At 40.0% G+C, this 23,501-nt stretch overlaps 1 protein-coding gene across 5 annotated transcripts in view; it reads left to right on the forward strand.

Annotated features, from left to right (window-relative positions):
• Positions 1–17,510, forward strand: part of ERN1 (endoplasmic reticulum to nucleus signaling 1) — a 127,944-nt gene extending 110,434 nt beyond the window's left edge. For all 5 annotated transcript variants that reach the window (XM_072645820.1, XM_072645819.1, XM_072645822.1 and 2 more), the window contains 8 exons: positions 568–757; positions 3,358–3,457; positions 4,121–4,320; positions 7,734–7,881; positions 8,712–8,839; positions 12,211–12,334; positions 14,536–14,603; positions 16,166–17,510. In XM_072645820.1, the coding sequence (XP_072501921.1) occupies positions 568–757; positions 3,358–3,457; positions 4,121–4,320; positions 7,734–7,881; positions 8,712–8,839; positions 12,211–12,334; positions 14,536–14,603; positions 16,166–16,378 (1,171 nt within the window). In that variant the 3' untranslated portion in view covers positions 16,379–17,510. The remainder of the gene's footprint in view (positions 1–567; positions 758–3,357; positions 3,458–4,120; positions 4,321–7,733; positions 7,882–8,711; positions 8,840–12,210; positions 12,335–14,535; positions 14,604–16,165) is intronic.
• The last annotated feature ends 5,991 nt before the right edge of the window (positions 17,511–23,501 follow it).

Raw genomic sequence — 23,501 nt, forward strand, 5'->3', positions numbered from 1 at the left:
CCAGCTGTCCCCCATGCCTGGAATGTTCTTCCTCCTCAACTCTGCCTAATGACTTCACTGGCTTCTTTTAAAGTCTCAGCTAAAATCCCATCTTCTGCAGGAAAGCTTTCTCAGTGCACCTTAATTCTAGCCCCTTCCCTCTGTTAATTATTTCCTCTTCATCCTGTATGTAGCTTGTTTGCTTGTTGCTTATTGTCCCTCCCATTAGATTATGAGTGCCTTGATTGCAGAGACTGTCTTTTGTCTCTCCCTGTTTTTTAATCCCCAGAGCTTAGCATAGAACCTGCCACGTTGGCTGTTGTTCAGTCATTTCAGTCTTCATGACTCCATTTGAAGTTTTCTTGGCAGAGATACTGGAGTGGTTTGCCATTTCCTTTTCCAACTCATTTCACAGATGAGGAAACTCATGGCAAACAGGGTCAAGAGACTTGCCCAGGGCCACTCAGCTACTTAGTGTCTAAGGTCACATTTGAACTCAGGCCCAGCCTTCAAACCCCTGTACCACCTATCTATCCCACCCACTCCTCCAAGGGGCAAATCTTGTCACCTTTATTTTCCTCTCTCCAGGGGGATGTTTGACAACCGGGCTGTGGCAGTGAAGAGGATACTCCCAGAGTGCTTCAGTTTTGCAGATCGTGAGGTGCAGCTGCTTCGGGAATCAGATGAGCACCCCAATGTGATTCGCTATTTCTGCACAGAGCGAGATCGCCAGTTCCAATATATTGCTATTGAACTGTGTGCAGCCACTTTGCAAGAGGTAGCCTGGGCCTTCCCAGGGGGTTTTCAGCTTTGTCACTCACCCAGATACTGTTTTTAAAAATTGTAATGTTGTAAGTTTTGTTTTTACATTACAAATAGAGATTAATTCCCTGTTAATTCCATAAGAGGTCCCTTATATCAACAAAGTAAAACAATCAAGTAAAACCAACAATATAAGGAACTCATCTTAAAGTGTATGTAACATTCCACATCCATAGGTGGATAAATATTTTTTTTAATGAATAGAAATTTATTTTCTCTCTCTGATCCCACACTGGAAAAACAAGAGTGTATCCTCATTTTTTGATCATTTTTAAAATTTCATTTTTATTCATTTATTATTAGTGACATTGAACAGCAGTTTGTCCAGTCTTTTTCAATTATGTCTGACTCTTTTGACCCCATATGGGGTTTTCTTGGCAGAAATACTGGAGTAGCTTGTCATTTCCTTCTCCAGCTCATTTTACTGATGAAGAAACCGAGGCAAAGAGGGTCAAGTGACTTGCCCACAGTCACACAGCTAGTAAATATCTGAGGCCCAATTTGAACCCAGGAAGATGAGTCTTCCTGACCACCAGGCATTCTGCACACTATGGCTCCACTTAGCTTTCCAGTTGAACAGTCATACAATCAATTAAACTGTCTTCCTAATGACGTCTATTTAAGTCAGTGACATTCTGCTCCTAACATATCTTGACAACTTTTCAATCTCTGAGTCCCCTTAAGGACTTTGGTTAGTTTATATATTCCTTCCCTTTGTGTCCACTTTTCCTTTTATACAATTATCACTGAGAGGAAGACCTAGATTGAAGCCCCTGCCTCTGACACATACTGACTCAGTGGCCCTGGACAAGTTACTTATGCACTCAGAACACAGCCAACTCCCAAATACTGTAACTTAGAGATCATCAGCTGTTCCTCTGGGCCTTTACAAAAATGGTGCTAGTTAGGATTCTGCCTTTTTTTCACTTTCTATTGTTTAATGGAGCAACTAGGAAGCACAGTGGATAGAGCAACAAGCCTGGTGTCGGGAAGACCTGGCTTCAAATCCAGCCTCAGATACTCAATAGCTGTGTGACCCTGGACAAGTCAGTTTCACCCTGTTTGCCCTAGTTTCCTCATCTGTAAAATAAGCTGGAGAAAGAAATGGCAAACCACTCTAGTATCTTTGCCAAGAAAACCCCAAGTGGGGTCATGTAGAGGCAGACACAACTGAAATGAATAAACAACAACATCTGTTATGTAACAAAAATTTTATGTTGTCTCTTTATCTTATTCCTCATATTTGCCAGTCTTAATTGTATTGTAGTATGCCCTCAGTGTGCTACAATTTATTCAACTAGTTTGGGGGTTTTTTGGCCATTAAAATGTTAATTTGGAAATTTTTTCATAGCAAGATTAAAAAAAACCAATAAACCATTCTGGCATATTCCCAAAGCTCTCCTCCTTTAGGCAAGCCTGTTAGAACTGCAGTGTTGCATCACTTAAGTCTTGTTCTTCTCCTGCTGTCAACAGAAGGGTGGAGCAAGATCATTCTTCCTGGTTTTATAAATGGAGAGATCAGCATGGCGTGGCATATAGTATAATGATGGCAAAGCTTATGAAACAGGATAGAAACCATTGCCTGTTTTTAAAAATAGCTTAGCACCCAATTCTTTCTGTCCTGAAGGCTGTTGAAATGTACACAAAATGAGAAACGAAACCTGAGAAGGTCAGCAGGAAGAGGAATGTCCCAAGATTGTGTTCTGATGCCATCTTAGTGTCTCTGTCAGAGGTAGCCTGCTGTGTAAGAGGAGGTATGGTAGAGCAGAAGGAGTTGTGACTGAGTTAGAATACCTAATTTGGACTCTGAACTCTAGTTTAGCTTAGACAGATCTCCCTGAATGACCTGGGACAAGTCCCTTAACCATCCTTGGTTTCAGTTTCCTCATGTATGATATGGGGGTGCAATACCTGACCTCCCGAGGTTGCCATAAGGATCAAAGGATATTGTACATGAGCTTGTTGTTCGTCCTTTATTATTGAAGAAGACCAGTGACATCAGGAGGGTGATGTCTTGACTTGCAAGTGAATTGGATTTACGTGAGGCAGGGCTGTGCAAGGTCATCAGCCTCACTCTCTCCTCCAGAGTCATTGGAGCTCAATGGCAAGAACAGGTCAGGATGACCGGTGGTGGCCCAGGATGCAGTGGGAGACCTTGGCCTTTTTAAGCTAAGGTCTTTCCCAGGTCTCAGTTTGTCTGAGGCAACACCCATTTAGTAGTTAAAGGCTAAGTAAGAATTGAGGCAAAAGATGGCTTAATTTGCCTTCATAAAAGAGTCACCTGGGAAGGGAAGACCCTCTGGCTAGAATAGAAACAATTGCTATTTACACTCCGAGGCATGAAACTCAAACAATGAGCAAGTGAGGGTTGGGCTGGGCCAATCTGTGAGAGCCTGAATGCTTTGGGTTTAAAGACATGATCAGGTGGCTCCATTTGAATCCCAGTGGGCTTTATCAAAACCTACACTGGAGAACCATAACATATCATACACACAGAAAACATTATAATAATAGCTATTATTATAATAATCATCATCATCATTATTCTTACTACAGTACGTGGAACAGAAGGACTTTGCTCACCTTGGCTTAGAGCCCATCACCTTGTTGCAGCAGACAACGTCAGGGCTTGCTTATCTTCACTCCCTCAGCATTGGTGAGACTCTCTCCTGATTGGACTCAGTGCATGTTGTTGGGGGCCTTTCCTTGTTGCACAAGAGTGATGTCTTGACTTGCAAGTGAATTGGATTTACTTGAGGCAGGGCTGTGCAAGGTCATCAGCCTCATTCTCTCCTCCAGAGTCATTGGAGCTCAATGGCAAGAAAAGGTCAGGAAGACCACCTTGTGAAGGTGGCCACTCTGAATTACTCTGATATTTGGCTCAGTTTGACCTCTTTGCCACGTAGCTGGTGAATAGCTACTCCAAAAGGTGATACGTTGTTCTGGGCATCATGTTGAATTTAAGGTGCTAGCAGAAGGAACACAAAGAGGAGAGAAATTATCCTCCTAGCCTCATTTTGAAGTGGTTTACCCTAAGCCTAAATCACTTCCTATAAAGGGGTCATACAACATTGAAAGCCAGGACACCTCGAAGTGGCTGACAGTACATTAGAAAGCTGTTGGTGGTGGTAGGGGGTGCCAAGTTGGCGGAGTAGTACCAGCCGCAACCCACTTGAACTCTTCCAGCATTTCCCTCCAAACAGCTTTAAAGGAACTCCTCAAAGAAGGGTGGTGAGGGGGATCCAGTCCTATATTACCCTGGGATGGTACCAGATGTTGTAACTAACAAACATTGGGCTGACCTAGAATTTTGCATTAGTTCACAGAGACCTGAAACCCCACAACATTCTCCTCTCCATGCCCAATGCACATGGCAAGATCAAGGCTATGATCTCTGACTTTGGCCTCTGCAAGAAGCTGGCAGTAGGTAGGCACAGTTTTAGCCGCCGCTCCGGGGTGCCAGGCACTGAGGGATGGATTGCACCAGAGATGCTGAGTGAAGATTGCAAAGAGAATCCGGTAAGTAGCAGAACTTCTTTCCCCAAATACCCAAGACCTACATTAGATAAACTACACCCACCTCCAGGGTAGAGATTTCTTAAGTACAAGGTCAAGAATTCCCAAATATTAGAAACTCAGGTTTCTTCTGCCTCACTTGCCACCTGATATTTGAGCTGGGCTCTGGAGGAAGCTTGAGATTCTATGAGGCTACTGCCTGCAGACATTGGGACCTTCTAAGTGGCCAGGGAGACTTTAAAACATTTAGTGAATATGACACAGATCTTTTATTTTCACCATGTTTCAGCCCAATCATAGCTCTCTTTCTGCAGCTGGGTGGTACAGACCTGAATTAAAATCCAATCTCAGATACTTGCCCAGCTATGTGATGCTGGGCAAGTCACTTAAGCTCTGTTTGCCTCATGGTCCCCATCTGTAAAATATGGATGATAGTATCACTTACCTCCCAGGATTGTTGGGAGTATAGAATGAGATGTTTGTAAAGCACTTTGCAAACCTGAAAGTTCTCTGAAAATTCTGGCTGTTATAATAATAATTATTATTCTATTATAAATAATGATAATCCAGTACTTAGAACAGTGGCTAGCATCTAGTAGGTATTAAATAAATGTTGATTGATCAATTAATAGTAATTACTATTACTGCTGCCACTTTACCTAAATATTAACAAAACATTCGATGAAGTATCTCATGCCATTCTTGTGGAGAAGCTGGAAAAGTAGGAAGTAGATATAGTTGGAGTCATGACTAATTCACAGATTAGTTGTTACTAAGTCAGTTTTAATGTGGCACACATAAGTTTTTCAGGGTCTTTTTGGAGGAGGGGAGTTGGTTGGGTTTTTTTGTTGTTGTTGAGAAATGACATCCTGGTACTGTATTTAAGTGTTTTAATACAATTAGAGGGCAGTTTACAAGAGCCACGTTTAATCCACTGAATACATTTAAGGTATCAAAGGAAATCATGTACATCTTGATTATCAATATAACTAAATGTTTGGTTCTTACAGTTAACATCAGAGCAACTAATCCTGTATGCTGATTATTTCTTCATATATGCACTGTTTTTGTCACAGTATATGAGTAAATATTATAGGAACTTGAATCCATAGGTATAATAGCGTATTCCGGGGATCTGTGCTTGGCCCTTTGCCTTGGGCAAAGAGATCAGAGCACTATCTTCCATTTTCCTCTGGCTTAGAACCTGTGGCAGACTTGTAAAAGTGTTTTTTTCCCTTAACAAGGATCTTCTAAAAGAAGTTTGACTTGCTGATTTCTTGCCCCCTACCCATATTTCTTCACTGTACTTTATAATTAAAGGGGGAAAAGGTTTTAGAATTTGTGGAAGTAGATTTGGTGTGTCCATAGTTTTTTCATGATGGTTATAGCTGCTAAAAGGCAAAATAGGGGAGGGATGGGGTCCACAAGTGTCCAACCTACAATAAAAGGAACTTGAGGCAGAGCTCCAAGCCAACAGCACTCTGTTAAAGGGTCCATAGCACCCTCTAATAATGTGGACCCCAGATCTTCCCCATGATCTGAGATGCCTCCTTCTTCCAAGGCCTTAGTTTTATAGCACTTGGTACCCAGATGATACAGAAGAGGCACAGTAAAGTACAGAGTCTTATTGGTTGATAGATCTTGGCCTTGATCCTCCAAGGGGGTCTACACAAAATACAGAATCCCATTGGTTGACAAAGGAACAGATGAGCAGACCTTGACAAGCCTGTCTTGACCTTTCAGGAGGTCCCACTGAGCAGAAGAACAACAGATTCTTGGGGCTGGTCTGATAAACAGATGTCAAAACATATGCATGGGCCACTGGGCTGACAGGCAGGGTCACTTGTTGGCCAAGTGCTCATGGCCATCTCCTCATGTTGGGCAATAGAGGGGTAATGAGGGACGGAGGGGCAACAGAAATAGCTGGGGAACTTCCCATGTCATTGAGTCACCTCCGCCATGTTGGACTTGGTTGCCATAACAAGGCAAAAACAAGGGTGGAGATCATCTAAGTTAGCTTCCTATGATTAAGCAAGTGAACTTACAATCTGCAGTTCACAGTTCTGGGGCCTAATATACAGAACTTACAATCACCACCCCTGCAGAATCATATCAAACTAATAACGATTAGAATGAAATAGAGGTCCAATTAATCATCTATCACCAAGGGGAATAAGAATTAGGTTTCCTACTTTTCTCAGTTACCCCACCAAGCTCAGCCTGGGGTCACTATTGAAAAAGCATTAGATTTGGCATCAGAAGGCCCAAGTTCAAATCCCAAAAAGGCCATGGGACCTTGAACAAATCATTTTCATTTTTTGGACTTCAGTTTCCTTATCTTTAAAATGAGGAGCTTGAATGAGATGATCTCTAACGCCTTTGACATTCTCTGGTTTTGTGATGCCCTAAAGAACAAATAGGGCAGCACAGTAGATAGAGCCCCAGGCCCAGCTGGAGCAAGGAAGACTCCTCTTCCTGATTTCAAATCTGACCACAGATTTACTAGCTGTGTGATCCTGGACAAATCCCTTAATGGCTCTCAGCCTTGGTTTCCTCATCTGTAAAAGAGGGATAACAATAGCACTGGGCCTGCCGTCGGGAAGACCTACATTCAAATCTGCCTTAGACACTTACTAGCAGTGTGACCTCAGGCAAGTCACTTGCCCTCTGCCTCAGGTTCCCCATCTGTAAAATGGGGAAAATAATAACAACTACTGCCCAGAGTTATGATGAGGATCAAATGAGATCTGTAGAGCACTTAGCACATGCCTGGCATACAGGTGCTATATAAATGTCTATTCCCCTCCCTTTCCCCCTAAGTGTTAAGTAACAATGCAAACCATACAAATTTATTAAGTGTCTAATGTAATGTATGCAGGGTCCTAATTCAGGAGACAAGATGAAATGATGTTCCTGCCTTTGTGGATTATTACTCACAGAGTAGTAAGATGCCAATGCATGTAACTGTAATATACAAAATTATATAATAAGTGCATCAGAAAGTTATGAAATTAAATGCTACATGAGATTATGATAAATTTATGTGTACATATATACATACACACATGCATACACATGTATGTGTGTGTATGTAAAATGCTTCAAGATTTCAGAGTACTTTACATACTTTATCTCATTTGGTTGTGAGAAGGAAAACAGTTTTGCAAATGAAGAAGCCTGGGGAGAAATTTCTGGAAGAAATGGTCCTTGTTTGAGTTGAATAGGAATTTACCCTGAAGTAGAATATAAACTCCCTGAGCGCAGACTTTCATTTTTGTCTTTGTATCTCTGGTACCTAACAGAATACCTGACACCTAGACCATGCTTTAGAAATGTTTATTAAGTGAATGAATGAATTGATCAAGCAGAGAGGGTGAGCTCCCTGAAGAACTCATGAGCTGCATATCCTTTTTCAGACTTACACAGTGGACATTTTCTCTGCGGGTTGTGTCTTTTACTATGTGATATCTGATGGCAACCACCCATTTGGCAAGTCCCTGCAGCGGCAAGCCAACATTCTCCTTGGTGCCTACAGCCTTGACTGTTTGCATCCAGAGAAACATGGTAAGTCATGAGAACTACCAGGGCATGTGGTTCGTTCAGGTGCCTGGGGGCCCTCTCCATCCACTGAGGAATCATGGGTGGGTACAATGCTCAGAATTGTTCTGGGCAGCCTGAGGGCCACCATTTGACCCATCTGTTGTGAGATGCACAAAGGTAGAGCTAACTCCACTCCAAATGTTCACACGGACTACTTATGCCCGACCTGTGGTAGAGTCTTCCAAGCTCATATTGGTCTGATCAGCCACTGTTTGGACACACTATACCTTGACCCCAGCATAGAGATGTCATTTTGGTCCTCTTTAAGAACAAAGAACACAACCAATCTGTCCCAGCATGACCTTGAGCGCATTGATCCTAAGTCAAAAATTCTTAACCATGGTCCCCTTTTCAAAAGAATGTTTGTAAATGCATAAGACAAAATATATAGGATGACAAAGGAAGCTAATTAGATTGAAATATGGTTATCAAAATATAAAAAAATCAAGTTCATGAATTCCAGGTTAAGAACCACTAGCTTAAGTAGACTCTAACAACTGTTGGTGCTTGTCAACAGGTCTTTGTTAAAACAGTTATTATGTGCCAGGCACTTAGCCAAATGATAAGAAAGAGCTCTATGGTCCATGGTCTAGCTCAGAATGTATGTGATTGTCCCATCTTTGGACCAGTGTAGCCCTTTGTCTGATGGCTAGATTTGTTTTTTCTGATCCCTGAGAATCCTTGCGACTACGGTCTTTACCTTAGCAGGTGGCACCCATGGACCACCTTGACTGGAGGCAAGTCATTGCTAGTGACCAGTGAGTGATTTGTGGATTTCTTTTCCTTCCATATAGAAGACATCATTGCTCATGAACTAATAGAAAAAATGATTGCTATGGATCCTCAGAAACGACCCTCGGCCCAGCACGTGCTAAAACACCCATTCTTCTGGGGCTTAGAGAAGCAGCTGCAGTTTTTTCAGGTAGTGTATGTGCATGTACACGCAAGTGTATGCATGTGTGCCTGTGTTTTTAATGTGTTCCATTCTTCCAGAGGAAAAGTGAAGCGCATAAAGACATTGAAACACGGCTTTTGACTGAGGGTTGAAAGCTTTCATTTAGAATGTTGATTTTTCTCTATTTGGGTCCTCAACCCTAATTTGACAATCCAATTCTATTCAACAGATGTTCACTAAGCACTTTCTATGTCAGACTTTGTGATAGGCACATCCTCTGTATCCAAAGTATCCAAAGAAACCTGTCCTCAAGGAGTTTACAAGTCTCCTGGGAGCAGCAACATGTATATAGATATATACAGAATAAATAAAACGTAATTTTATGGGAGGGGGAGGGAGGGAGGAAATCACCAATGGTGTGAGACTAAGGACAGCTTCAGGTGACACTTGAGCTGAGTCTTATTATGGGTTTCCAAGAGACAGAAGTAAGAAAGAAGAGTATTTCAGGCTTGGGACAGCCAGTGCAAAAGTACAAAGGCTGGAGATGGCATGTCATATACAAGAACATCAAGTAAGCCACCTTGTAGTTTTGTGATCTACACTTGTGGTGTGTTCAGCTGCCTGGGGGCCCTCTCCACCCACTGAGGAATCATGAGTGGGTACATTCCTCACTGGACCTTTCTAAACCTCAATTTGCTCATCTGTAAAATGGGGATAATAATAGCACTTACCTCACCAGAGTATCATGAGGATCAAATGAGAGAAAATATAGAAAGTGGTTTACAAATCTTAAAGCGATATACATATACATAATATATATAATAAATGTTGTAATAAATTGTTATAACTTTTTATACATTTAATATTATGTTATAAAATGTTATCTGTTTTATAAAATATTGTTTTATAATATATTGTTATGTATAATAATATTTTATCATAAAAACACTGGAGCTTATTGAGTAGGGGGACTGAAATCCTTAGACCTGTGTTTTAGGAAAATCACTGACAACTGTGATTAGAGTGGGGAAAGACTTAAGGGGAACAATTAGGAGACTACATAATTACAATAGTTGAGGCCTGGAGATGGTGAGGGTCCAAACCAAGGCAGTGACTATAAAGATAATGGAATTGGGGATGGATGAGAGAGTTGTTGTAGAGGTGAAGGCGGCTAGTTGGTAACTGATGGGATGTGTGCTAAGAAGTTGCAGATCTTTAAGCCTGGAAGGATGGTGGTACCCTCAGCAGAAAATAGGGAAGTCTGGAAGAGGGATGGGCTGCGGTAAGGAGTGTGAAGTAACAGGTTGTGTTCTGGACATGAGTTTATATTTTCTCCCAGAGGCAACAGGGAGCCACTGAAACTTTGGAACCTCTGCAGTGAGAGCAGTGGCAAGGGAATCATGGTGTAGCTGTGGTATACAGCGAGTGCTTTTGCCAAGAGAACTGAAGGCTGTGGGGCTTATTGAGTAGGAGAAGTAATATCTTTGTGTGTGTGTGTGTGTGTGTGTGTGTGTGTGTGTGTGTGTACATACACACACACACATATATATATACATGTATGTAATTATATTACACTCTGTACATATATGTGTGTGTATGTATATATGCACATATAAGTAAATGTGTTTTGTAAATGCTATGTTACCAATTTCATGCTATATGTATATCTATATGAATAAATTTCTTTGGGGGTGTATATATAAAAAAAATTCTCAATATCGTAGGATTTCAAGCTAAAAGAAACACCTTATGGATTACCTAGCCCAACTATCTCATTTTATTTTTAGTTTGTCTTTTTATGGCCTTTTAAAGTTTATTTTTTTCTTTCTCGTTTTTCTTTATTCTGAACTTTACAAACATCATTTAAAATAATCACTTTATTCTATACAGTAGAATAGGAGTAGGTTTTATGTGAAACTGAATCTCTGTTAATATGTGTACCCTCATTTATTTTCAAATGTGTAATAAATTCAACACCACAGAGTTGTTTTAACTTGAGTTTTTCTAATTGTTAGTGGAGTATTTTTCATGTGCTTGTTAATAACTTGGATGCCTCCCTTTTAAAAATGCCTATTCATATCCTTTGACCAAACTTGGGGAGTGCTTATTAAGTTTTAAAAACTTGAATCAGCTCCTCATATAGCCTGTATATAAGACCTCTATCAAAGAAACTACCTGTAAAAATTTTTTTCCTCATTTGTTTCACATTAGTTTTGTTTGTACAAAACTAATTTTTAAATTTATAAATTTAAAAAAATTTTTTAAATTTAATTTAAATTTTAAAATTTAAGTTTGTAGAAAACTAATGTTTTAAATCATGTAATTAAAGTTGTCCATTTTATCTTCTGTAATCCCTTTTCTCCCGTATTTAATCATGAACATAGATCTGAAAGGTATTTTCTGTCTTGTGCCTCTAATTTGTTTATGATCTGATCTTTTATATCTAAAACATCTATCTATTTGGAGTTCCTTGTATGTGGTGTAAGATGTTGGTCTTTGCCTGACTTCTGCCAAATTGCTTTCTGGTTTTCCCAGCAGTTTTTGTTGAACAGTGAGATCTTACCCAAAGTTGGAGACTTTGAGGATATCGGATCCTATGCTACGTTGTTCTTTTGCCGCTCTTGATCATTCTCTTTTATTTTTTAACCAGTACCAAATAGTTCTGATGAAATCATACAGTTGTTTTGTGCCTTGGTAAACTGACTCCCAGATACTTAAAACATTCTGTAATGATTTGGATTGGAATTCCTTTTCCTATCTCTTCCTTTTGCAAATCCTCTCCTTTTACATGTTAGAAAACTGAGACCCAGAGAGTAAGCAGCCGAGCCAAGATTTCAAACCAAGACTCCTACTTCCAAGTCCAGTATTTGTTTGGGGGGCAGTCAGGATTAAATGACTTGCCCAGGGTCATACCGCTAGAAAGTATCACGTCTGAGGCTGAATTGCAACTCAGCTTCTGCTGACTCCAGGGCTGGTGCTCTATCCACTGCACCACCCAGCTGCCCCCAAATCTTCTTGCCACTACTTGGCAGGAATATAGCCAGAAGCAGAAAGCAGCAAGTATACAATGCATAGATTCTGCTTAATATCATAGACTAAAAGCCAGAACCTTAGAGATCATCAAGTTTAACTTTTGTTTACAGTTGAGGACACTGAGGCCCCAAAACTCCAAGTAACTTACCCAAGGTCAGAAGGTAGTAATTGACAAAACTGAGATCTGAACCCTAACTACACACCCACTGCACTTCTTCTTCTTCTGAGCTGAACTGGACCTTTCTGGGACAGAACTAACTCACTCAGGGTGCTCTCAGCGTTTTGTGACTCGAAGCGTCCATCTTCATTCTCCACATATCAGAAAACCGTCCTTCAATGTGTTGTCTTTTTTGATTCTCTTACAGGACGTGAGTGACCGGATAGAGAAGGAGGCCTTAGATGGTCCCATAGTGAAGCAATTAGAAAGAGGAGGGAGAGGAGTGGTCAAAATGGACTGGAGGGAAAATATTACTGTTCCACTCCAGACAGGTAATGCCTTACAAGTATTTCCTCATTTGATCTTCACAATAACCCTAGGAGGTAGTTATTATTATTATCCTTGGGGTTAAATGACTTGCCGAGGCTATCTGAGGCCAGGATGAAAGTTAGAACTATTACATTAAGGGTTAGCTAGGCAGTGCGGTGGATAGAGCAATGGGCTTGGAGTCTGGAAGACCTGACTTCAAATCTGTCCTCAGATACCTACTAGCTGTGTGACACCGGATAAGTCACTTCACCCTGATTGTCTCAGTTTCCTCATCTGTAAAATGACCTGAAGAAGGAAATGGCAAATCACTCCAGGATCTTTGCCAAGAAAACCCCATATGGGGTCACAAAGAGTCAGACATAACTGAAAAACGACTAAACAACAATCATTACATTTAGAAACTACAGTTTGTTTAGCCATTCCCAAAGGATGAGCAACCACTTTCTTTCTAGTTCTTTAACACTACAAAAAAAGGTTGCTAAAAAATTTTATGTGTCTATGGAACTTTTCCTTGTTAATTAAATGATGATAACTTCAGAGGGGATGACGCTAGTATCTGGGAAAGGCCTCCAGGAAATGGCAGCACTTGAACAGTCTTAGATGAATACCCGTAAGAGTCCAAGATAAGTAGAAAAAGGAGAAAGGTGGGGATATTGAAGAAAGAGGCCACTTTCTTCCTCTCCACCTTTATCAACTCAGCTTTAGTGCTTGGTGTATCCAATTGATGTGTCTAGAAACCCATAAAAAGACAGCTGGTTATCTGGAGGGAGCAAAAACATGATTTGGAATCATACTGTTCTCCAGTTTCTCCTGTTATTGGTGATGGAACATTCTTTCCTATAGTTATTGATAAGTTTAATTTCTCATTTTGAAAACTGACAGTTCTAGCCTTTGATCCATTGGGGAATGGTTCTCATTCTTATCCATTGGTTCCTTCGGTGTCTTAGATCTTAGACCTTTGTGAGATATATTTGCTATAAAGACTTTTCCCAATTAACTGTTTTTCTTTTAATTATAGCAGGATTCATTTTGTTCTTGTAAAAGCTTTTCAACATTACATAATCAAACTGTCCATTTTATCTTCTATAATCATCTTTATTCCCTTGTTTAATTAAGAATTTTACACCTTGTGATAATTGTGCAAAGTGTCACCTCCCATTCTCCTCTAATTTTTTATGATGTAATGTTTAGACCGTGAATCAGTTTTACAGCTTATGTTGTGTATAGGGTATGAGATGTGTTTCTAACTAATTTCTGCCAAGATGATTTCCAGATTTTCCAGTTTCCATATTTTGTGTACTCTGGTAGTCAATGTCCTTGGGTTTATTGAACACTGGGTATTATATTTGCCTCTAGGTCTTGTTTACTTAGTCCGTTCCAGTGATTAGCTTTTTCTCGTTACCCGGTACCAAGTAGTTTTGTCGATTCTTGCTATGTAGTATAATCTGATATCCGGCTATGCTAGGCTTCCCTCATTCCTACTTTTAAAAAATGATTTCCTTTGAGATTCTTAACCTTTTCTTTCTCTAGATTTTATTACTATGTTATCTAGTTGTATAAAATACTCTCTTGATAGTTAGACTGATATGGCACTAAGTCTAGGTAAATAAATTAGGTTTTTTTAATTATAATTTTTAAAATAATTTCTATTATATTTGCACAACCCAACCTTGTTGCAACCCAACCATGCCCACTGAATTTTCCTCCAATTACTTAAGTCTTCCTTTGTTTCTGTAGAAAGTATTTTGTCATTGTAGTCATGTGAGTCCTGCGTGTGTCTTGGTAGGTAGACTCCTAGATATTTTGTGTATTTTATCATTAATTTGAATAAAACTTCTTTCGTTTTCTTCTGCAGGACTTGGCAGGTAATATTCAGAAAGACCGACTTGTACTGGTTTATTTATATAATACTATTTTCCTGAAGTGACTAATTATTTTAATTAATTTTTCTTTTGATCTCTGGTATTCTTTAAGAAACCCATCATGGCATCTACAGATAGAGGCACTTTGCCCCTTCTTTGACTGGGCTTATTTTCTCAGTTTCTTTTTCTCATCTTATTAAATAATAAAGAGTGGTGACAATGGATAATGCTTTACCTCACTCTAATATCTCCTCATTACAGATTATATTAGCTCTTAGTTTTTCATACTGTTCTTCATATATTAAGCTTGTTTTCATCATTATGTCTTTTTCCTTTTCCAGATCTTCGAAAATTCAGAACCTATAAAGGGGGTTCTGTAAGAGATCTTCTCCGGGCTATGAGAAATAAGGTAAAGGGTTTGCACAAGGATGTCCAGATTGAAGGAAGTAGACAGAGGCTCCTCTTTTTCCCACATTGCAGGTTGGCACCAGAAGGCCTGCCAGTCCTTGCTTTGTTTGGCTGAGGAGAGAGATTATTTCCCTCACTAAACTAGTATTTTCTCTAGTAGAATTGAAACACATAACTAAGGCGTCATAGGGCTGACCTCTCTGATGCTTGTGTGCTTAGCAATCACTATCCCTTTGCAACTTTTTATGTGGCTTTCTCTGTCTAGATGTTCCTAATAAACTTGGACTGAAGGTCAAGTTACGCTTACAAAGTTGTCTAGGTAAATGCCCATGATGACAGAGCGCTTAATGTTTCTGGGTACTTGAGCCACAGTCCCTGGGAAGCACAAGAGAGGCAACTTGTCCAGCTGGCCATAGGTCACAAATCTCCCCTTACAGGTTCATGGCATTTTCTCAGACTGTACAGTTAGAAACCAATTCTAGAAATGCACACTTACTAGAAATGGAAGACGCAATGTAACGTAAGCTTTCCTAAGGCTCAGTAATCCCTACATCTTTGATTATTTTCTTGGTGAACCTTGGGGTCATTTGGAATTCTTGGTTATTGAGACTATCTGCCCCTTTCTTAAATAAGGAGTGATAGGCCTTTGTAGTGCAATTCTTTCTCTTTTTGTTTTTTCTAAGGTTAGCTTGTCCATTATAAGACAACCTCCTAGGATGGCCTGGGGAAGTCACACAAGGCCAGGAGAGGGGTGAATTACTCATTATTTCTTTTTTCTTATGCCTAGGAATCTAAGAAAAGGGGTAGACTTCTTTTAAAATGTCATTAACATTTTCCTCTTTATATAATAAAAAGAGCCTTTCCAAATGTCCCTCAGAGCAAATGAAACTTGTCATTGATTCCATATTACTTTCCTTCATGCACTCTGTGTTGCTGCCAAGTTGATCTGGTTGATGTTTCCTCATATGTGAGTTCCCATCTTCCCCTTCCATACCTTTGCTTAGGCTTTTCCCCTTCCCTGGGGGATTCCCTTGGCATTTCTACCTTTTGGAATCAGTCCCTTGTTCTCTTCAAGTCTCAGCTCAAGCTCTACCTCCTGCACACTCTCTTTTCTGATTTCACCTTGCCTCTCTGACATTACTTTGTATGTGTATACACACGTACACATGTACACACACACACACACACATATTTACCTATATATAACTGCTTCATATTTTATTTTCATATATTTCTATATATTACACATATAGACATATTTTTAATCACCATACCTGTTGTTTCACCTCAGTAAAATGTAGCTTCTTGAGAATAGGGCCTGTTTTGGTTTTGCATGCCCAGTGCTTTGTACATAAAAGGCACTTAATGGTCTAGTCTGATTTGCAGCTGGTGAAGAGCTTAATGGTTAAAACTTCTGACTATTTAATTTCTGTTTTATGAGGAGAAGATTCTGATTTGGCAGACACTTGGGCTTCAGTTAGGGAATCCTAGCCAGGCTTGTCAAATTAAACGGAATTCCCAATCACAAAGCCAAATGCTTGTCTTTTTGTGTTGTCTCTGCAGAAGCACCACTACAGGGAGCTCCCTGAAGCTGTGCAGGAGACCCTGGGCTCGATCCCTGAAGATTTTGTCCGTTATTTCACATCACGGTTCCCCCACCTCCTCTCCCACACCTACAGAGCCATGGAACTCTGTAGCCAGGAGAGGCTCTTCCAGCCTTACTATTTCCAAGAGGCCACAGAACTGGGTCCCCCAGTGACAAACGATGGCCTCTGAGAAAGGGAAGTCCTTTCTATCCCCAACAGAGGGGCCAATGTGAGGACTAAGGGACTGGCCTTTGTGACCCAGCATTTGGAATCCCCTTGGCTCAGAGAGCCATGAGAGAGAAGCTGTGCTTCTGATATTAAGTGCCTTGGACTGCCTGCCCTGTTCTGCAGCCAGAGCAGGGGAATACTGAACCCTTGAAAGTGAAGGAAATGGCTTCTTATAACCAAAGGGAAATTGAGAGGATCAAGGCTGCTGGGGCCCTTTGTCTATCAGGGCTCCTTGTGTAAAACGGGCAAGGGTCATGAGGCCTTGAAAGAGGCTGCATCCGCCTTCATCTTTCTGCTGGAGAAACCTCTTTTGGACTTTGGAGTTCTTGTTCATCTGCTGTTTGTGATTGATATATAGGACTTTGGAAGGTCCCAAAAAGGGAGAAAAGAGGTTGTGAGAGTAAGGAATCCAAAAGTCTGTCCATCTAACAGGAGTTAACAGCATCTCCTTCCTTTTAACCAGCCAGGTTTGATTTTGTACCACTAGGCTGACTCCCCTGCAAGACAGTAGAACTGGAAAGGAACAAGGGCGGAACTAGGACCAATGGGTAGAAGGTAGAGTGAAGTAGATTTCTGCTTCCTTGAAGGAAAAATTTCCCAACAATTTGAACTGTGCTAAAGTAGGATGGGGAGAGAGAGGATTCCTGGTCATGTACTGATCCAATTAGATGACTTGTGATGGTCCTTCAAACTTTTAAGGATCTTTGAGGATGGAGGAAGGCTCTGGTATTCAAGTGTTATCAAGATGCCATAAAAATGGCATCCTTCAAGTCAGGAGCCATCAAATAAATCCTGTATCCATTGAGCATATCCTAGACAACTCATTATCAAGTGCCTGTTTTAAACATTGGCCAAATGTCCCCTGAGAGGCAGCGAGCATAGGGTTGGGAAGGCATTGTTAGATGCTGATTAACTCTGTATTGGAGGGTGGGTCTCTATTGGAGGGGTGGTGATGGAATGAGAGATCTCTACTGTTGTGAGAAACTAAAGAAATATCCGGGTCTAAACACACAACGGTTTCCACCTTGGTTTCAATCCTAAAAATTTAGGTCAAAGTATAAGAAAATGATTTGGAAGAAATTGTTTCCCCCAGCTAGAGTAGAACGCAAGGAGGCACCTAAACTCCTGTGTCCAATTAGGGGATCTGTTCTACATGACCCTTAAAATCCTTTACAGCTCTGATATTCTGAGTCTAATCAAGAAGGAAGGGAGTGCATCTGGGAACCCGTTAGAGCAGGGCAAATCCTCATGCGGACTGCAGTCCTGTCTGCAGTTTTTTGGTTCAGATATTCTTAATCCTGGCCCTGGAATTAATGGCAAAACTTTTTGTTGGTTTATTTCTTTTTCCTGACATAAGCAATAAAACGATGCTGTATGTAGCAGGGAGCTGGGGACAGCTTATGCTTGGTGCCTGCTCTTTGGCGGATTTCTCTGCAGTATTCCTTTTCAATCTCCTCAAAGCTGTGACTGAAAAAAAAAATCCCTTCATACCTGAGAAGCATTAACATGTTCTGACATAGAACTTGTGTGGTATTCTTTTGCAATTACCTATTTATTTTATGTGTATTTATTTCATTTTTACCCTGAAACTGTAACTGGTTAAAGTGTGAGGGCCACAGGCAAATTTGTGCTGTTACACTGCTAACTGTTTTTAAACTGGAAAAGGAAGAAATGCTTATTGCGTCTTTGGTGGAGTGGATGAGTCGTAATTTTTTTTTAGAAGGGCAGATTACTTGATCAGGTAAAATTTTAAAGTCTTATGTGATTTGTTTGTTTGTTTGAAAAAATAAAATTCTGTGCCACTGTCTTGTTTGCTAAATGGATGGTTAGTTGATGGAATGTTGTGTGTTCTTTGTTTATCACAGTCTTTCTCTGGAGTGTAAATTCCTGTTTTAGCTTTATATTTTTATAAGAGCCATTATCAATGTCAAAAGCCAATGTTGTGCAAATCTTTTGTGTATTTTTAAAGCTTGGTGATTCAGGGGTCATTACCTACAGCAAACTGCATATTTTTATACCTCTCTGGTACAGTTCTTTTATAATTCTGCGTATCGATGATGATGAGATGATGAGATGATGACAGTGATGACAGCTTGTACTCAAGTAAACTTCAAATAAAAATAGATTTAGATTTGGAGGTTTGGTTTCTTCTCTTCGGAGACCTGTGTCTTATGAACTCTCTTCTCTGTCATGGGAGTTCTTTTTTTTCTAAACAGGCAGGCTGATATTATGAAAAGATTGCTGGACTTGAAGTCAAAAGTCCCAGCTCTGCTATTTACCATCTGAGTGATATTGGATCAGTCACATAATATTTCTGGGTCTCAGTTTCTAAATCTGTTGTTTAGTATTCATTTTCTACACTTACTGACCTCATTTGGGGTTTTCATGGCAAAGACACTTGAAATGGTTTGCCATTTCTTTCTCCAGATCATTTTGTACATGAAGAAACTGAGGCAAACAAGGTTAAGTGATTTACCCAGGGCACACAGCTGCTGGTAAATATCCAAGGTCAGATGTGAACTTAGATCTTCCTGATTCCAGGCCTAGCACTCTATCCACTATGTCGCCTCGCTGCCCATCTCTGTGCCTTTCCATTGGCTGTCCCCCATTTCTGAAAATCACTCCCTTCTCATGTTTGCCTCTCAGAATCCCTGGTTTCAAGATTCAGCTTAAGTAGAGTATTCTAGATCAGAGGTTTCAAACACACAGCCCACAACACTCCCATGTGCAGACCAAATCAGGTTAAAATGTAATTGGGGAATATTTAACAAAATAAGGAAAAATCAATAAAACAGTTAATATTAATAGAAGGATTTCTAAGTCAATATGTGGCCCATCCTTATGTACAGTTTGTTGGCCCCATTTGAATTTGAGTTTGCCGCTACTGGGCTAGATGAAGCATTTCCTGATTCCCCCCAAAGCTGCTAGTGCCCTCCCTCCCCAAGTTACCTTGTAAGTCAGTTCTGCTATAACATGACAGATGTGTTCCCCCAAAAGCACCAAGCTATGCAAAAATCACACAACAAAGAAACCATAGGGCTTATGGGGAAAACGAGGTTAGTGGCACAATGCCCCCAAATTTCATCCATGTCATTCAGATATATAGATATATTGATATACACATACACGCACACATATATATATATCCGTGCATGTGTGTATGAACTTTAAAATGGTAGCACCGTCTTATACATGTTAAATGGTTAAGAAATACATAAAAGCTACAATAAATAGTGGCAGTGTGTGTGGTCTTGGGCTCTATCCAGTTTTAGTCAGCTGCTCAGCCTGCTTCTCATTCTACTAGCCTGGCTGGCAAAGTCTGCCAGTTGGGCAGGCTGCAGCTCCGGAAGTCAGAGGCCACGATGGAAGGGAAGGATGGTTGAGACCAGCCCTCCACCACCCCCAGCTCCTACTGAACTAAGAGATGTACAATAAATATGGCACTTTACTTTGAAAAACCTGAATTTTGCTTATGGAAATGGGCATTATAGGGCTTGCAGCTTGTGTGTTATGGTGAAGTGGCACCATTGTTTTGCATTCTCACTATTTCTCCCAGAAGAGACTGAGCAGAAGCAAACTTGGAATTCATGTTATGCTTAAAATGTGCCCTCATATAGCAATCACATTGGAACAAATTTATGTTTTTGCAACATTATATCAAAACTAACTTCTCATTTTGAGAGCGTGTATATGTTATATTTGTCCTAGTGAGTCCCCAAAATCTTAGGGTAATTAAAACCTTAGTGCTATTAAAGTTTAAAACCTCACTAAGACTTTTGGGACACCAATAAGATAGCTAGATTTGCCAGGCAGATGTAGATGGATGGATAGAAGGATGGATGGATCTACTCATATTTGTACTGTTGTTTCCTCTGTACATCACCCCTTTAGAAGGTAAGCTTCCTGAGGGTAGCTTTGTCCTTTTTATTTTATCTTTGTTCTTTGATCCCCAATACTTAGCACAGAGCCTGGCACCATAGAAAGCACCTAATACATCTTGATTGGTGGATGGTTCCATAAAATACCTGCAGCACCTACCCCACAGAGGTGTTCTGATGTCTGTAAGTGCTTTGCAAATGCTAAACCTATTAACTAATCATTTGGATCTGACAACCTAGGGAGGAAAGTGTATTTAGCTGGACATATCACACTAGGCTAGGGTTTGGTTAGGAATAGAAGTTAAACAATAGCAGCCGAAGCTAGAACAGGAAAGGAAGAAGGATCTAGTAGAGGGAGCCAGTCAGATGAGGTCACACTTTACCTCCACTGGGACTTTAATGGTACTTGATAATCGTTTCACTCCTCTTGTTGGGTCCCCCAAAGAGCATCCAGGTGGCTTATTAAAAAGTACCAGACCTGGCATGAGGAAGACTTATCTTTCTGAAATTAATTCTGGCCTCAGATACTTACTAGCTGTGTGACCCTGGGCAAGTCACTTAGAGCTGTTTGCCTCACTTTTCCCATCTGTAAAATGGGCTGGAAAAGGAAATGGCAAACCACTCCAGTATCTCTGTCAAGAGAACCCCAAATGTGGTCACGAAGCATCCAATACAACTAAAATAATACAGCAACAAAAGTGGGGTCCCCAGGGTATTCCTGCAACAACTCTTCATTTTTTTCTGTTCTCAAGGCGTTAGCCTTCTCCTTGCTCCTTTATTCTTGGATTGTCTCATCTATTTCATGGAGACTGTTAATTGTGCAGAAAGTATGTTACTTTTTATCTCTGTCTTTTTTGCTATGCAAAGTGTTTAATGTGAGTTTATTGAATTTCTTAATACAGAGATCTTCTGACCTGAGCTCCTCTGCTTCCCTTCTCTTCACCTCAATATTTCTTTGGATTTTTTTCTTCTTCCGGTATGAGAGGGAATATGATATAGTGGATAGAGAGCTGGCCTTTGAGTCAAGAATACCTGGATTCAAGTCCAGTCTCTGATGCATGCTGGTTGTGTGGTCATGGACAAATTGATTCTCCTCTCAGTGCCCTCGAAGAACTTTATAAGACCCCCAAAATACACCTGAGAACCACATTATTACAATTATAAAACACTTTTCAGAAATACAGACTAAATAGTTAGATATTTACTGCTCATGGGTAGGTTGAGCCAACACAGTAATAATGACAAAGTACCTTAGTCAGCGGCATACCAATCAAACTACCAAAAACCTTTTTATAGAACTAGAAAGAGTAATAACAAAATTCATACGGGGCAGCACGAATCTTCACGGAAATAATGAAAGAAAGTGGGAGGGGTGGGAAGCTTAGTAACATCAGATCTCAAACTATACTACAAAGTAGTAAGCATTGGAATTGATTGAAAAAGAGATGTTGATCAGTGGAACAGATTAGTTACACAAATATATACAGAGAAAGTGAGGGAGGTAAAAGGGAAGAAAAGGAAAGTTAAATGATCAAAATCAAATTTTAAAAAAGGAATTCACAGCAGATGAGAGGAAATAGTCAATAGTCTATAAAATGATATCTGTGCTAAGCACCGGGGATACAAATATGAAAAAAGAAAGACACTGCCTACCCTCAAGGAGCTTATAATTTAATAGAAGACAACGCATAAAAGAAAGCTGGAGGGGGACGGGGCACAAGGACATGGAGGAGAAGGCAAAGAAGTTCAAAATGAATGTAACTGGGTGGGAAATGAGGAAATAACTGAGGAGGAAAATAAATGTTATGCACTATTATACTCAATCACATATCAGCAAATTGTAGACTTAAATGAATTAATATTTACAAAAAATATAAATAGAACAAGTGAGAAGCAGGTTGGTACAATGACAAGAGTGCTAACCCTGGAGTCAGAGGGTGCAGGTTCAAGCTGTATCTTTGTCACTTACTGGGTGACACTGGATAAGTCATTTAACCTCCCTGGGCCTCAGTTTCCTCATCTGTAAAATAAAAGGTTTGAACTAGACGGTCTTATGGGGTCACTTTTAGTTCTAGAGCTATGATCCTAAGAAACAGAAAATTTATTAAAGAACCTAACCTCAGAAACATAAATTGAACAAGTTATAAAGAAATTCCTAAAAGAAAAAAAATCCAGGTCCTGACTAAGTGAGCTCCATCAAACAGTCAAAACACAAGCAGTTTCTAAATTGTTGTTGTTCACTTGTTTCAGTCATATCCAACTCTTCATGACCCCATTTGCGATTTTCATGGCACAGATACTAGAGAGTGGTTTGCCATTTCCTTCTGCAGCTCATTTTACAGAAAAAAAACTGAGGCAAACAGGGTTAAATGAGTTGCCCAGGGTCACATAATCTGGTAAGGCCAGATTTGAACTCATGAGGACGAGTCTTCCTGACTCTAGGTCCAATCCTGTATCTACTGTACCACCTAGCTGCCCTAGTTCAGATGCCAAGTAAATTATTTTCAAAAATAGAAATAGAACACATTTTACTAAATGCCTTTTATGAAATAAATATGGTCCTGATATACAAACCAGGGAAAGAGAAGAAGCGAATGAAAACTACATACCCATATTACTAATGAATATTGTTGCAAAAAAAATTGAATAAAATATTAGTGAAAACACTACATAATATGTTAAAAAAGATTATTCACTATAACCAGCTTTGATTTATGCGATAATTTAAGGGATGGCTCAACATTAGAAAAATTGTAAGAATGATAGACTATATTAATACCAAAACAATAAAAAGCATAAAATTACATTAAAAGATGCCACCAAAAAACCATTTGACAAATCACAGTACTCATTTATTTTTCCAAATCACTGGTTGCTGGTTGTTGTCCTTCACACATGAAGAGGACCAAAATGACTTCAGTATGTTGGAGTCAGGGTATGGTGTGTCCAACCATGGCTGATCAGACCAATGTGAGCTTAGAAGGCTCTACCACAGGTTGGGCATAAATAGTCCACATGAACATTTTGAGTGGAGATGGCTCTAAATTTGTGCATCTCACGTTTCTTTTGAGCTACTACAATTGTTTGTTCATAGAGCACCTTCTCTGATGAGGGCATGCCATGCAGAGTAGTCCTGTACCAGTGTCTCCCATGTCACACAATCAATTTCAAAGTTCTTCAGAGAGACCTTGAGATGGTCTTGTATCA

Source organism: Notamacropus eugenii, chromosome 2 (genome assembly GCF_028372415.1).
Source record: "Notamacropus eugenii isolate mMacEug1 chromosome 2, mMacEug1.pri_v2, whole genome shotgun sequence".
In the NCBI taxonomy this organism is placed as follows: domain Eukaryota; kingdom Metazoa; phylum Chordata; class Mammalia; order Diprotodontia; family Macropodidae; genus Notamacropus; species Notamacropus eugenii.